This window comes from Neophocaena asiaeorientalis, unplaced genomic scaffold, assembly GCF_003031525.2.
Source record: "Neophocaena asiaeorientalis asiaeorientalis breed wild unplaced genomic scaffold, Neophocaena_asiaeorientalis_V1.1 scaffold593, whole genome shotgun sequence".
Taxonomy (NCBI): Eukaryota; Metazoa; Chordata; class Mammalia; order Artiodactyla; family Phocoenidae; genus Neophocaena; species Neophocaena asiaeorientalis.
In genome coordinates, this window is record NW_020174701.1 from 1,295,586 (window position 1) to 1,308,064 (window position 12,479).

Genomic DNA, 12,479 nt, shown 5'->3' on the forward strand with positions numbered 1-12,479 from the left:
TTTGTGGATTTTTAAATTTAGATTAGTAAACGAAATACATGCATGTGACCCCGTGGCAGCTGGCACCCAGTCTTACGGAAATGCCAGGTCAGGGCACAGCCGAGCGGTGCCATGCAGAGGGGACATCTAAGGAGGCTTCCCAGAGGAGGTGTCTCAACAGTCGTCTGTAGCTGTGTTAATGGGCCTGTTGTCTTGGGTCCCGCAGGCCCAGGTCAGCAGACACTGCGCACCCCGAGCTGGCTTGTTGCTGAAAAGGGAAGGAAGGGGCTTAGTGCTGTGAACCCCCTACCATGTGCCCAGCGCTGGTCTTTGTCTACCACCTGGAGAGGCACCAGAGAGGAACAGCACCCTGGCTGCGGCCACCCAGCTAAGTGGGAAGGATCGGGGTTGGCCCTGTCCCACTGCTTCCGGACGCTGACCTGGGTCCCCCTGGACAGGCTCCAGAACCCAGCTGTGCTCTGCGTTGCCAGGACTCACCTTTGCTTCTGTCCCCCCGGGAGGCTCTGCTGGCCCAGACCCCACTCCCAGGCCTGGCACCGGAAGGGCAGGGGCTGTTCTGTGCACCCTTTCATCAGCTCTGTTGTTACCTAACCCACCTCACGGCCATCCCCTGTCAAATCTGCTTAGGGGCAGGCAGTGGCCCCTCCGAGCTTCCTGCTGTGTCACACCAAGGGGACAAGGAGTCCTCGACTGTTCCCTGTTGGGGCAGGGAGAGCCTGGGCTGAGGGCGGCACCGTCCCGGCAGTGAGGCAGCTTGGGTTGAGTCCCGGCCTGCGTCTCTGGCCACACGGCTTGTGGGGTGACCTCCATCTCTGGACTCAGAGCCCTCGTGGGTGAGGTGCATTGTTGGTGCCAGAGTTTTCACGTCTCCTCCCGGCGGCCATTAGGCTGGCCATCATCACGGGCTGCTGTTCTGAAGTCAGCATCCCTGTGGGGAGGGGCGTGGCCTGGAAGAACCTCGAGCTCCTCTCCGTTTCCTTGGAGAATAATGTGATGGGAAGGGGATAACAGAGGTCACTCTCCTCCAAAGGGTGGTAGCAGAGGTGTAGAGATAAAAGTCCCAGCTTCTCAGCATGGGGACTCGGCCCCCACCTGCCACCTCCGGGCCCAGCTGCTGAGGCTGCACTGATTCCGGCCCCGCCAGGCAGCCCCACAGCGGGGTGCACGTTGCCACGACAAGACCCCCTCCAGCCTCCTGTTTGGCCGGTGGGATGGGAGTCACCTTGGACAGACCAGGGCCACCGTGTACCCTCCATGTGTTCCTTTAAATCCCCACATAATCACTGGCTTGTCTTGTGGGGCCTTAGCTGTGGTCCTTGCACCCCACAGGGTGACGTGTTGCTAGGGAGGCCTGGCCAGGCCACTTAGGGCCACCAGCTTCAGTAACGCCAGGCTGCCCTGCCCTCGAACCTGGCCAGCATCTTGTGGGCCCTGAAACCTACCCTGCCTTGAGTGCCCAGTGGTGGACCAAGGCTCTCGGGACAGGAGACGCATCGCTTACTCACTCTTCTCCCCTGTGGCCTCTGTGGCCCAAAGCGGAGCCACTGCTTTCGTCCCTGGCACTCAGTGCAGTTTCCTCACAGGTGGCCTGGCCTCTAATGGCGGCTTGTGAGTGAGGATAGGATAGCTGGAGGCTGTGACTGATGGCAGAGGCTCCCTTCTGCCAGGCTCAGTGCCTGGTTCACAGATGTGTCACCATCACTGGCTCTGAAGATACCTCTGAACACCTGCGAGGTAACAGTTGCCTGCCAGATGCTTGATGCAGCAGTGCCTGGGACACGCCCTGCTCCCTGGTTGCCTGGGAAACACACCTGCCCACCTAAGATGGGAACCATACCCCCCAGGGGGAGCAGAGACCTCATGTCAGGGGAAGGGGTTTCAGGGAGAGCACCACTGACCACCGGGGTCCCTTGACCGAGGCTTGCAGGGAAGAGAAGGAATTGCCCTGACGCGGTATAGGGTACAGGTAGGCCAAGAATTGGCATGGCTGAAAACACCACAGCGTGGAAGTGCCCCGGCGGGTTCATTGGATCAGCACATCCGTTGCAATTACATCTGCAAAAGCTCGAAAATAAAGTAGCAGAATGCATACACCCAGGCCTGTAGAGCGGCCTCTGAGCACGGAGCTTGTGTAACCCAGATGTTAAGACATCTGGATGTCACCTGTTTGGGTCCTGGTTCGCACTGTGTCATAAGCACAGTTTTCATGCCCTGTTGCACATAATCAGTAATTAGCTCTGGCGTGCTCCAGCCCATGGACAAGTCATGCCCTCTCTGAAGTAACCGGTTCTCACAGCACTTTTTCACACATCCAACGTCAAGGTTTTGAGGGCTTCCCAGGCACATCTGGATTTTGCCCTCAAAGAGTGGTACTAATGCAGTAATAACAACTCTCACTTATTGACTGGCGGCTGTGTCTCAGGCGCCATTTGGGGGGATTTCATCCTCATGGCAACCCTAGGAAATGGGCGCTGTTGTTATCCCCACTTTACAGATGAGGAAACTGAGGCTTGGTGAGGTTAAGTTACTTGCTCAGAGTAACTGAGCTGATGAAGGCTAAGGTTCTTTTTTAAAATTTTTATTGAAATATAGTTCATTTACAATGTTCTGTCAGTTTCAGGTGTACAGCAGAGTGACTCCGTTATATATATATATATTCTTTTTTTTCAGATTCTTTTCCATTATAGGTTATTACAAGATTGAGTAGAGTTCCCTGTGCTCTACACTGGGTCCTTGTTGTTTATCTATTTTATGTATAGTAGAGTGTATCTGTTCATCCCAAACTCCTAATTTATCCCTCCCCTTACTTTTCCGCTTTGGTAACCCTAACTTCGTTTTCTATGTCTGTGAGTCTATTTCTATTTTGTAAATAAGTTTATTTGTATCACTTTTTTAGATTTCAATTTTAAGTGACATCATATGGTATTTGTCTGATTTACTTCACTTAGTGTGATCATCTCTAGGTCCATTCATGTTGCTGCAAATGGAATTATTTCATTATTTTTTATGACTGAGTAATATTCCGTTTTATATATGTACCACATCTGCTTTATCCATTCATCTGTCAATGGACATTTAGGTTGCTTCCATGTCCTGGCTGTTGTAAATAGTGCTGCTATGAATATTGGGGTGCATGTACCTTTTCAAATTAGTGTTTTCTCTGGATATATGCCCAGGAGTGGGATCGCTGGGTCCTATGGTAGCTCTGTTTTTAGTTTTTTAAGGAACCTCCATACTGTTCTCCATAGTGACTGAGATTAATGCAGGTTGGTCTGATTTGAACACATATTCTTTGCACTGTGTCAAGTCACAGAGAGGCCCCTATTTTCTGAAAAATCGAAAATGAAATCTTTAGATTTGGTTCCAGTGACTTAGTTGTGCTTTCACAGCAGCTTGCCCCAGTCTGATTTTTACTTTAATATGGGCAAGTTTTGGAGTAGGTGACCTCAAAATACCCCTGTAACTAACATGCTAACAGCTGCTTGGAGGCCCCCGGGGAGCAGGCCTGTCCTTTTGTTGAGCTAAGCAGGGCTGACCATAGAAATGGGCCGCGGCCACACCAGCCCTAGCCCAGGGGACCACGCCAGCTGCGTGCCCGATGGTCAGTGGGCGTCAGAGAAGCGATACTCTGGGAACATGAGAAGGAGTTCCATGTAAGGAAAGCTGGAATGATATTCCAAAATTTTCATGACTGCTCAGCGTTTCCAAACGCTCCTTGAATCCTGATCTTCTCTTTTACAGCCGATCCCACGGCTGAGTGCTTCACTGCAGGGATTGTCCCACGGAAGCCCCAAATTCTCCATCTTTCAGGGCATCTCCTGATTTCTCTTTTCCTCAGTTCTGTTAGGAAGATGAGCTCTTTGTATCTTCCCCCTGGTGTTAGTATTCTCATGGCCTGTTTTTCATACCAGTTGGTAGGATGCGGGCATTCGTCCATTTCGGAGACTTACTTGTTAATGCACCTGGTCCTGAGCAGGCACTGGGGAAGCAGTGGTGACAACTCGCAGAGGTGTGTGGACTGCCGAGCTTGTGGTCCAGCAAATCCAGCTCTGTGTGTGCAGAATTCCATCACCAACATGAGACGGGTGGGTGGGCTGCTGCACCAGCCCCGGGAGCTTTCCACCTGCATTTCCTGGCTAGTGTATGAGATTTGAGACTCTGTATGAGGGTGACCGGGGGATGTTGCCGAATAAATAAAGGTGCAACCGCCCGTTTGGTTCTGCTCCTTAACGGGGTTCCCTGGGCATCCTCCTGGGTGGGCCACACCTTCTTAAAACGTTCCCCTTTGTCTCTGCAGGCCTCCCGCCCTGAGTGGCAGCCCGGTCATCTCGGATATCTCATTGATCCGACTTTCCCCACACCCTGCCGGCCCTGGGGAGTCCCCCTTCAACGCCCCACACCCGTACGTGAGCTCCCACATGGAGCAGTACCTCTGCGCTGTGCACGGCAGCCCCACGCACCCCGCCATCTCTGCGGCCAGGGGCCTCAGCCCTGCGGACGGTGAGTAGGGAGGGCCTGGGGCAGCGGGGTCGGGGGAGGGATGCTAACTCTAATGCTGGTCATTCCTCAGCTGCTGTCCGTGGGATGGTCAGTGGCTGGCCTTCCTCCCTGCCCCCCATCAACAGTAGGTCTTTCGATAAATGAGTGGTCCAAGACAAGGGAACCAGGGGTGCATTGGTTTTTGCGCTCATTAAAGAACTATTCGTAGGACTTCCCAGGTGGCACAGTGGTTAAGAATCCGCCTGCTGGTGCAGGGGACACGGGTTCAAGCCCTGGTCCGGGAAGATACCACATGCCACAGAGTACCTAAGCCCGTGCGCCATAACCACTGAGCCTGCGCTCTAGAGCCCGTGAGCCACAACTACTGAGCCCACGTGCCACAACTACTGAGCCTGTGCTCTAGAGCCCACGAGCGACAACTACTGAGCCCATGTGCCACAACTACTGAGGCTGCGCTCTAGAGCCCACGAGCCACAGCCACTGAGTCTGTGCTCTAGAGCCCATGAGTGACAACTACTGAGCCCACGTGCCACAACTACTGAAGCCCACGTGCCTAGAGCCCATGCTCCACAACAAGAGAAGCCACCACAATGAGAAGCCCGCGCACCACAACCAAGAGTAGCCCCCACTCACTGCAACTAGAGAAAGCCTGCCCGCAGCAGCGAAGACCCAACGCAGCCAAAAATGAATAATAAATAAATAAATTTATGAAAAAAAGAACTATTCGTAAACAGCCTTGGCATGCAAATTACATAATAAGAATGGTGACATCTGTTTATTCATGGAGGTCCTATCTTAGGTGAGAATTACTTGGTTGCAAGATGCCAAAGTCTGCAGAAGCTGGTGTTAAGCAGAGTAGGTGTTGTATCGGGGTGTCTCAGGGCCCCCCCAGAGCAGAAAGAAGGCAGAGCTGGGCAGGTTTCTGTCTACATCTCTGGCAGATCAACGCATGGCCTCTAAATGGGACCCCAGCCCCAAGGCTCCAGGGTGACCACCAGTGACTTTGTGTCCCTCCTGAGAGGATACTGAGTGGCCCAGCTCAGTCAGATGGCAACCCTGTTCAATTCATTTGAGACAGAAAAGGGCAGAGTCACAAAGAAAAACCAGACAAGGTGAATGGCTGCAGCCGTGAGACATGAAGATGGCCAGCCAGGGTGGGGCCATTCTGAAATGGCCCTTCACCCTGCTCCTGGCCCTGAACTCTGCGTGGGCCCCCGAGTGACCGCGACCAATCCGGGATGCACCAAAGGGTGTGACACATCTACACAGAGCCCGTGTCTCCCGGGAAGTGGACCGGAGCTCCCCAGCCTCTCCCGGCAGTGCAGGCCAGGGTCCAAGACACTGCTCCTGCCTTGAAGTTCACATGTGGTGCAGCGGGCGGCATGGTGCCCTCAGGAAGATACATGCACGTCCTAAGCCCTGAACCCGAGAGCATGGCCTCATGTGGAAAAGGGCTCTCTGCCGATGTGATTAAGTTGGCGATTCTGAGTTGAAGAGATCATCCTGGATTATCCATGTGGGCCTTAAATCCAATGACAAGTGTCCTTATAAGGGACACATAGATAAGAAGACAACGCAAAGATGGGAGTGGTGTGGCCACAAGCCAAGGAAGCTGGTAACTCCCAGAAGCTGGAATAGGCAAGCAACAGGTTTTCCCCTAAAGCCTTCAGAGTGGATGGCCCTGCTGACACCTTGATTTTGGACTTCTGGCCTCAAGACCTGAGGGAGAATAAAAATCCATTTTCACAGCAGTTAGCAGCAAGCCTGTACTAACTTGTTACAGCAGCCCGAGGAAACTAATACACACGGAGACGGGGCGGTCCCCTCGAGGCCTGGGTCAGGGAGGGCCCTGAGAGACATCTGTAGGAGGGTCGAGGAGCAGAGGCAGGGTCCGCCAGACCAGACTGTGTGTGTGTGTGTGTGTGTGTGTGTGTGTGTGTGTGTGTGTGAAAAAAGCCCCCCCCCAGGGGAAAAAAAAATGAACAATGGGCCCTCAAGGAAGGCTTCAGCGAAGAGGCACAAGCAAGAAGGGGGAGGGGAGGGCATTTCAGGCACAGGCAAGCCAGGCAGAGGCCGCGGGGCTGCAGGCTAGGGCTGTCCCTAGAGGATAGAGCGGGAGAGGGAGAGGAGGAAGGGGAGGGTGATGGCTTCCACGGACCGGCTGCTTCCTTCTGCCCGGACTGTGTGCATCTCCTTTGACACCTGCCAAGACTAATAGCAGGGAGGCCAATTCCCGGGCTCTGGATTCAAACTCCCTGCTGTGTGGCCTTGGGCAGCATCTTTATCTCTTTAAGTGCCAGAGTCCTCATCTGCTGAGGGGATCCGCTCATGGTGTGATGCTAGTGAAACCAGAGAGTGGATGCTATCCCCTCAGCCCTGTGACTGCACCGACCCAGCGGGACGCCCAGCACAGCGTTGGCTGATGATACCTTTTATTTTTTTTGCGGTACGCGGGCCTCTCACTGCTGTGGCCTCTCCCGTTGCGGAGCACAGGCTCCGGACGCGCAGGCTCAGCGGCCACGGCTCACGGGCCCAGCCTCTCCGCGGCATGTGGGATCTTCCCGGACCGGGGCACGAACCCGTGTCCCCTGCATCGTCAGGCGGACTCTCAACCACTGCGCCACCAGGGAAGCCCTGTCATTTTTAATAGTAATTTGACTGGTGGGTATTATTACCCCCATTTTACAGATGGAAAACTGAGCTAGCTCAGAGAGGTGGCACTTTCTTAATTTTGCACACCTGGTAAAAGCCAGGACCCCTGAGGGGTATGTTTGGTTTCCAAGCCCCCCTTTAACTAACACCACACCCCTGAGTGCCAGGCCCCCTCAAGATACTCTGAAGTTCATCCTCCCGGCCTCTTTGCTAAGCCCCGGCAGGGCTGAGTGCGGGACTGGAGGTGGACTGCCCGCCCAGGTTCTGATAGGCGAGGAGCTTTATCTGGCCAGGGCGGGCGAGTACTCGCCTGCCATCCCACTTCGAGTGCTGGATGAGTCTGACCTGGCGCCCAGCTGTCTGGCCACCCTGGCACCTCCGACTTCATCTTCTTTTTCCTTTGGAGACTGTGCCAGACCACGGACCCTGGAGCTCTGGGCATCTGTGGGGCTGGGAGAAGGAAGCACTTGTTTACGGCTTTGAGCAAGTGGAGGAATGTGCAGGCTGGGATCTGGCTGCCCCCTCAGCAGAAACAGCCCCGCCCCAGCCTGACCAGGGACGGCAGGGGAGGGGGACCCAGGGACCCAAGGGGGCAGGGGAGGGCTGCAGGGCCCGGAGGGGCCTCCTCGGGCCAGGTGCATGTTTCTCTTCTTTCTGGCCGGGTTCTGACAGTTTCTTCCTCTCCCTCCCTCCTGCCCGCAGTTGCCCACGAACACCTGAAGGAGAGGGGGCTGCTTGGCCTCCCCCCTTCAGGCACCAACCCCTCAGACTATTACCACCAGATGCCCCTCATGGCAGGCCACCCCACGCCATATGGGGACCTGCTGATGCAGAGCGGGGGTGCGGCCAGTGCACCGCATCTCCATGACTACCTCAATCCAGTGGATGGTGAGTGCTGGGCCAGGGTGGGTGTGGCGAGCAGGACAGGGGCTGACGGCCCCCTGGAGGCCGAGGAGGGTGCTTGTTGCTCCTTTGGTGGGGGGGGGGGGGGGGAGCCCAGTGGAGAAATCTGGGGTTTACCCCAATCCCTGCCATGACTGCTGTCCTTGGGGGACTGCGTCTGAACAACATGCACAAAAACCTAGTGAGTCATCACAGGCCAGGAAGTGTTGTAGGAACTGCAGTCACTCCAGGGAACAAAAGGGACTCATCTCTGCCTTCATGGAACTTACTTACAGCTTAGTGGGGAGAGACGAACAATTCAGGAATGGGGTTAGGAGCACTGGGTGGATGAGGGTGCCATCTTGAAAGAGGAAATCAAGAAATCCTCACTGAGAAGATGATATTCAAGCAAAGAATTGAGAGGGATGAGCCATGCAGAAATAAGCCAAAGAGTGATACAGGCAGGAGAGACAGCAAGTGCAAAGGGCCTGAGGCCGCAGTGGGCCTGCTGGGATCAAGAAAAGCCCGGGAGGCCAGTGTACCTGGTACCCAGTGAGTGAAGGGGCAGTAGGGTAGGGCCAGAGTTCAGGGGCTGGCTGTGCTGGTCGGTCAAGGCTTGGTGAAACTTTGGCTTTCACGCAGAGTGAGGTGGGGCCCGTGGAGGGGGTCAGACAGAGGAGGAATGAGACCTGACTTATTCTTATCCAAGAACATGGTATATCTCTCCATCTATTTGTATCATCTTTAATTTCTTTCATCAATGTCTTATAATTTTCTGCATACAAGACCTGACTTATTCTAAAAAGGAATTCCATTCTGGCTGCTGGTCGGAGAACAGCTTTAGGGGCAAGGTGGAAGCAAGGCCGTCCAGCTGGCAGAGGTGGGAGGAGCGGTCATGTTTCAGATGAATTTTGAAGGAAGAGCCACAAGATTTGTTCCTAGATGGGATGTTGAATCAGGGAGGAAGAAGGGCATTGAGGACAACACTGGGGCCTCAGGCCTGAGTAGTTGGAGAACAGAGTTGTCAGTAACTGAGCCGGGGCCTGCAGGCTGGGCATGTTTGGGGGCGTGGCCAGTCGGGCGTTCTGGGGAGATGAGGTGCCTGGTGCCCATGAGGTACCAAGTCCCCCGCCCACCCCCAGCCATCCTCACAGCTGCTTTTACAGGGGCAACTGCACCCTAACCACGAGCCAGCCCCTGGGGTCAGATAGAGCCGCCTCCCCAGTGAGTGCTGCTCCACCTGCCGGTCCTGGAGCTCATCCCAGAGACCCCCAGGGATCTAGGCCAGGCAGCGGGGCTGGAAGCCACAGCGAGGTCCCGGCAGGTGGCTCCTGCAGATTTATCCTCCTCAAGCCCTTTTTCACTCCCTGGTGGCAGGGAGCAGACAGAGGCCTGCAGGAGACCTGCTGGGTTGCAGGCAGTCCCGTGGTGCCAGGCAGGGCTGCAAGACTTGGGGGGGGGAGGCCCTGCACCCCTCAGCCACCTCCTGTCCCCCAGTCCTCCGCCCTGGGCGTCCAGTCCACACCAGCCACTGCAACTCCACCTTATCGGCTGGATCAAAGCCAAGCCCCTCCTTTCCTAAGGCCTGGCTGAGATCTCACCTCCTCCAGGAAGTCCCTCTGGATGCCCCCTCCCTCCCCTCCTTTCCTTGTGACCAACCAGGATTCTTGACCTCCTCTATCAATAGAAATTGACTAGAGGCCAGACAAGAAATTCAGGCAAGGCTTTATGGGGGCTCCTGCTGCAGCTGGGTGGGGGGAGGGCGAAAACAACTAACAAGTTTCCCTTGCTCGTTCGCTCCCTGAGGTGGGGCCAGCTGGTTCCTTATATGGGGTGAGGATGAGGGTGTGTCGGGGGGAGGCGTAGCTTAGGTGCTCTGCCCACCCCTTTGGCGGTGCTGCATGCAGGGGGCATGCACAGTACATGCTTTTTGCTCCAGGCCCCTCAGAAGTGCCAGTTGGGTTTTTGGTCTTTCTGTGTCTTGTTGTCCATAATTTGCCCCAACTGCGCATATACACAAGTTGTTTTTAGTCCCTTATAGATTCTCTGTATTTTGTTGCTCAAGAAGATGTTTGCCCAGGTGCAAGCCCTGCGGCAAAGGGTCCCAGGTCCCACCTGTCTCACCGTCTCTCTGCCCTGCTCACCTCACACTAACAGGGGCCACCTCGAGTGGTCCCTAAGCACCACTCCCCTGCAGCGTTCCCTGCCCTCCCCGATAGGAGTGTCACTGGGGAGGAGCATGGCAGTCCTCCCAATGCCAGCTCTGTGGGTTTTGTCCCATGTCACCCTCAGCCTGCCCTGAAGGGAACCCACAGCACGACCAAACGATGCCACCAGAATCTGGTCCCTGGGTCTGTCTCGCCCCTGTGTCTTCCCCAGGATGGGCACACAGTGTAGGGGTGCAGTGAGTGCATAAATCTACATGCTTTTGTCTCTCCTCCCCACAGCAGCCCTGCAGGTGCCCCCCACAGGGAGCGGGAGGGCCCTGGGGAGGACACGTGCGCTTGCTACTCAGACAACAGCGACAATACGGGGCATAAAGGTTGCTGCCATTGTCCAAACGTCAGATTCCCCAAGCGATGTCTGCCTTCCAAGGCCTTGGGCTGGGTGGCACCAGGCCAGCTGGGCAGACACAGAGAAGCCACGGCCGAGGGGTCTGGTCAGGCAGGTGTCCCCAGAGGGCGGGAGAGGCCGAGTCAGCACATGTGAGCGCCCGCTGTGTGCACATGTGAGAGCATCCAAGTGAGGTCTGCCTGTGTGCCATGCCTTTATGCACACTCCCCGGGTGACTCCCCTCAGCCCCCTTCCGAGGCCAGAATTACCGTCCCTGCCGAAAGATGGGCTCCCTGGGGTTCCCAGCATCCAGGGAGTTGCCCAGGCCGCAAGTCAGGGTTCCAGGCCCCGCTCCGCCTGTCACCAGCATCACGGGCTCTCCCTCATGCACACCGCCCCAGGCAGCACAGCACATCCAAGGGGCCCCGTGAGCCATGGCCTTGGGGAGAGCCCAGTGGGCAGAGCAGCTGGGCTGGAGCCAGCATGCTGCAGGGATGGTGGTGCTGTGGGCAGGTCTAGGCCACGCCAGCTTGAGCTGCGTCCTCTCTGGGACAGCTGGTGCTGCTGGGACCCGCTGGGGCCTGGACGGTGATGCCCTGCATGCTGTGTGAGCGTGGCTCAGCGCCAGGTTTACAGTCAGTGCTGCATGCATGCTGGTTTCCACCAGTATCCTTGCCCTCTTTCAAATCTACCACCTTCTGCAGGGTTTTGTCTGCCGATTGTCGACACCACCGTCCACCCCATGTTTGGGCCCCATGCCACACCTCCTCCTGGACACCTTTTCCTCACCACCAGCCCACCCCCCCCAGGCCAGCCCGCCCGAGACCTGCCAAGTCTGCCTTCGCAGCACCCCCGCCAGCCGTCCAGTCCTGTGCCAGCCAGCTCCCAGCTCAGCCTCCCTCCGCCCCTCCCATCACCCTCGGGGTGAAACCCAGACTCTACCACATGGCCAGCGGCCTTCCCTCCAGCCTGTCTCTCCCCATCTGCGCCCCTGCACCTGTCCACCATCCCCGCAGGCTGGCCTCGTTCCGTCCTGCACCGGGTCCCAGGACTCAGGTCAGCCAGCACTTCTCCCGGGCCACCGCCCACATCAGCTCCCCTTGGGCTCTGCATCTCCCTCCGCCCACCTGCAGGACCCGAGGGGCCCCAGCTGTAACTGGCTGGCCCTCTGTCTTCACAAACCCAGAGCCCCACAGGTCCAGGAGCACCTGCCAAGGAGCAGGGCTCTGTGTTTGTGGGGGGAGGGAGGGAGGTAGCGGCAATCACAAAAGAACCTGGGGTAGAAACATGCAAACGAATCCGAAGAAACTGTGCGAGGCCAGCAGCTGTCGGCCTGCAGGGAGCCTGGACAGGGACAGGCAGCTTTGCTCTGGGGCGCTCGGCGTTTGGCAGCATCTGGGCTGAGCATCTGAGACACGGGGGTCGGGCGGTCGTGAGGAGGTGGGCTCACCAATGGGCGTGGGAGCCGCCCTGATGAATTCAGCACAGCCCCCGACATCCTGTCTCCGCCTTGGTCTTGAGGGTGTGATGGGCTTCAGGCGCAGAGCGGAGCTTCACCACCTCCAGCCTTGGTTTGGACGGACACATGGGTTTCTCGGGCTGAGGTGGGGGTTGGTGGTGACCCGGGGATTTTCACAAACCCCTGTGAACATCAGAACGGGTGGTTTCTTTTCCTTTGTTCCCCATCACTTACCTCCAAGGAAATCAGAGTGAAGTCCAGCATGAATTCCTGTATTTGCCGTTACTTAGTTTTTTTCCAAACCAGTTTCAGCCAGAACTTTTGCGTCCGCTATTTAAAGTTTTAGGCATTTCTGTGCAGCTCCGATGCCTACGTGGCCCCGAGAGACTCGGGCCCAGGCCTGCGCCCGGCTGAGCCCAGACCTACCTCTGGG

At 56.4% G+C, this 12,479-nt stretch overlaps 1 protein-coding gene across 1 annotated transcript in view; it reads left to right on the top strand.

The window, feature by feature from the left end:
• The window catches only part of GLI2 (GLI family zinc finger 2), a 181,119-nt gene that overhangs the window by 138,538 nt on the left and 30,102 nt on the right, over positions 1 to 12,479 (top strand). Inside the window, 2 exon segments of the mRNA XM_024759165.1 lie at positions 4,298 to 4,500; positions 7,855 to 8,040. Of these exon segments, the coding sequence (XP_024614933.1) occupies positions 4,298 to 4,500; positions 7,855 to 8,040 (389 nt within the window).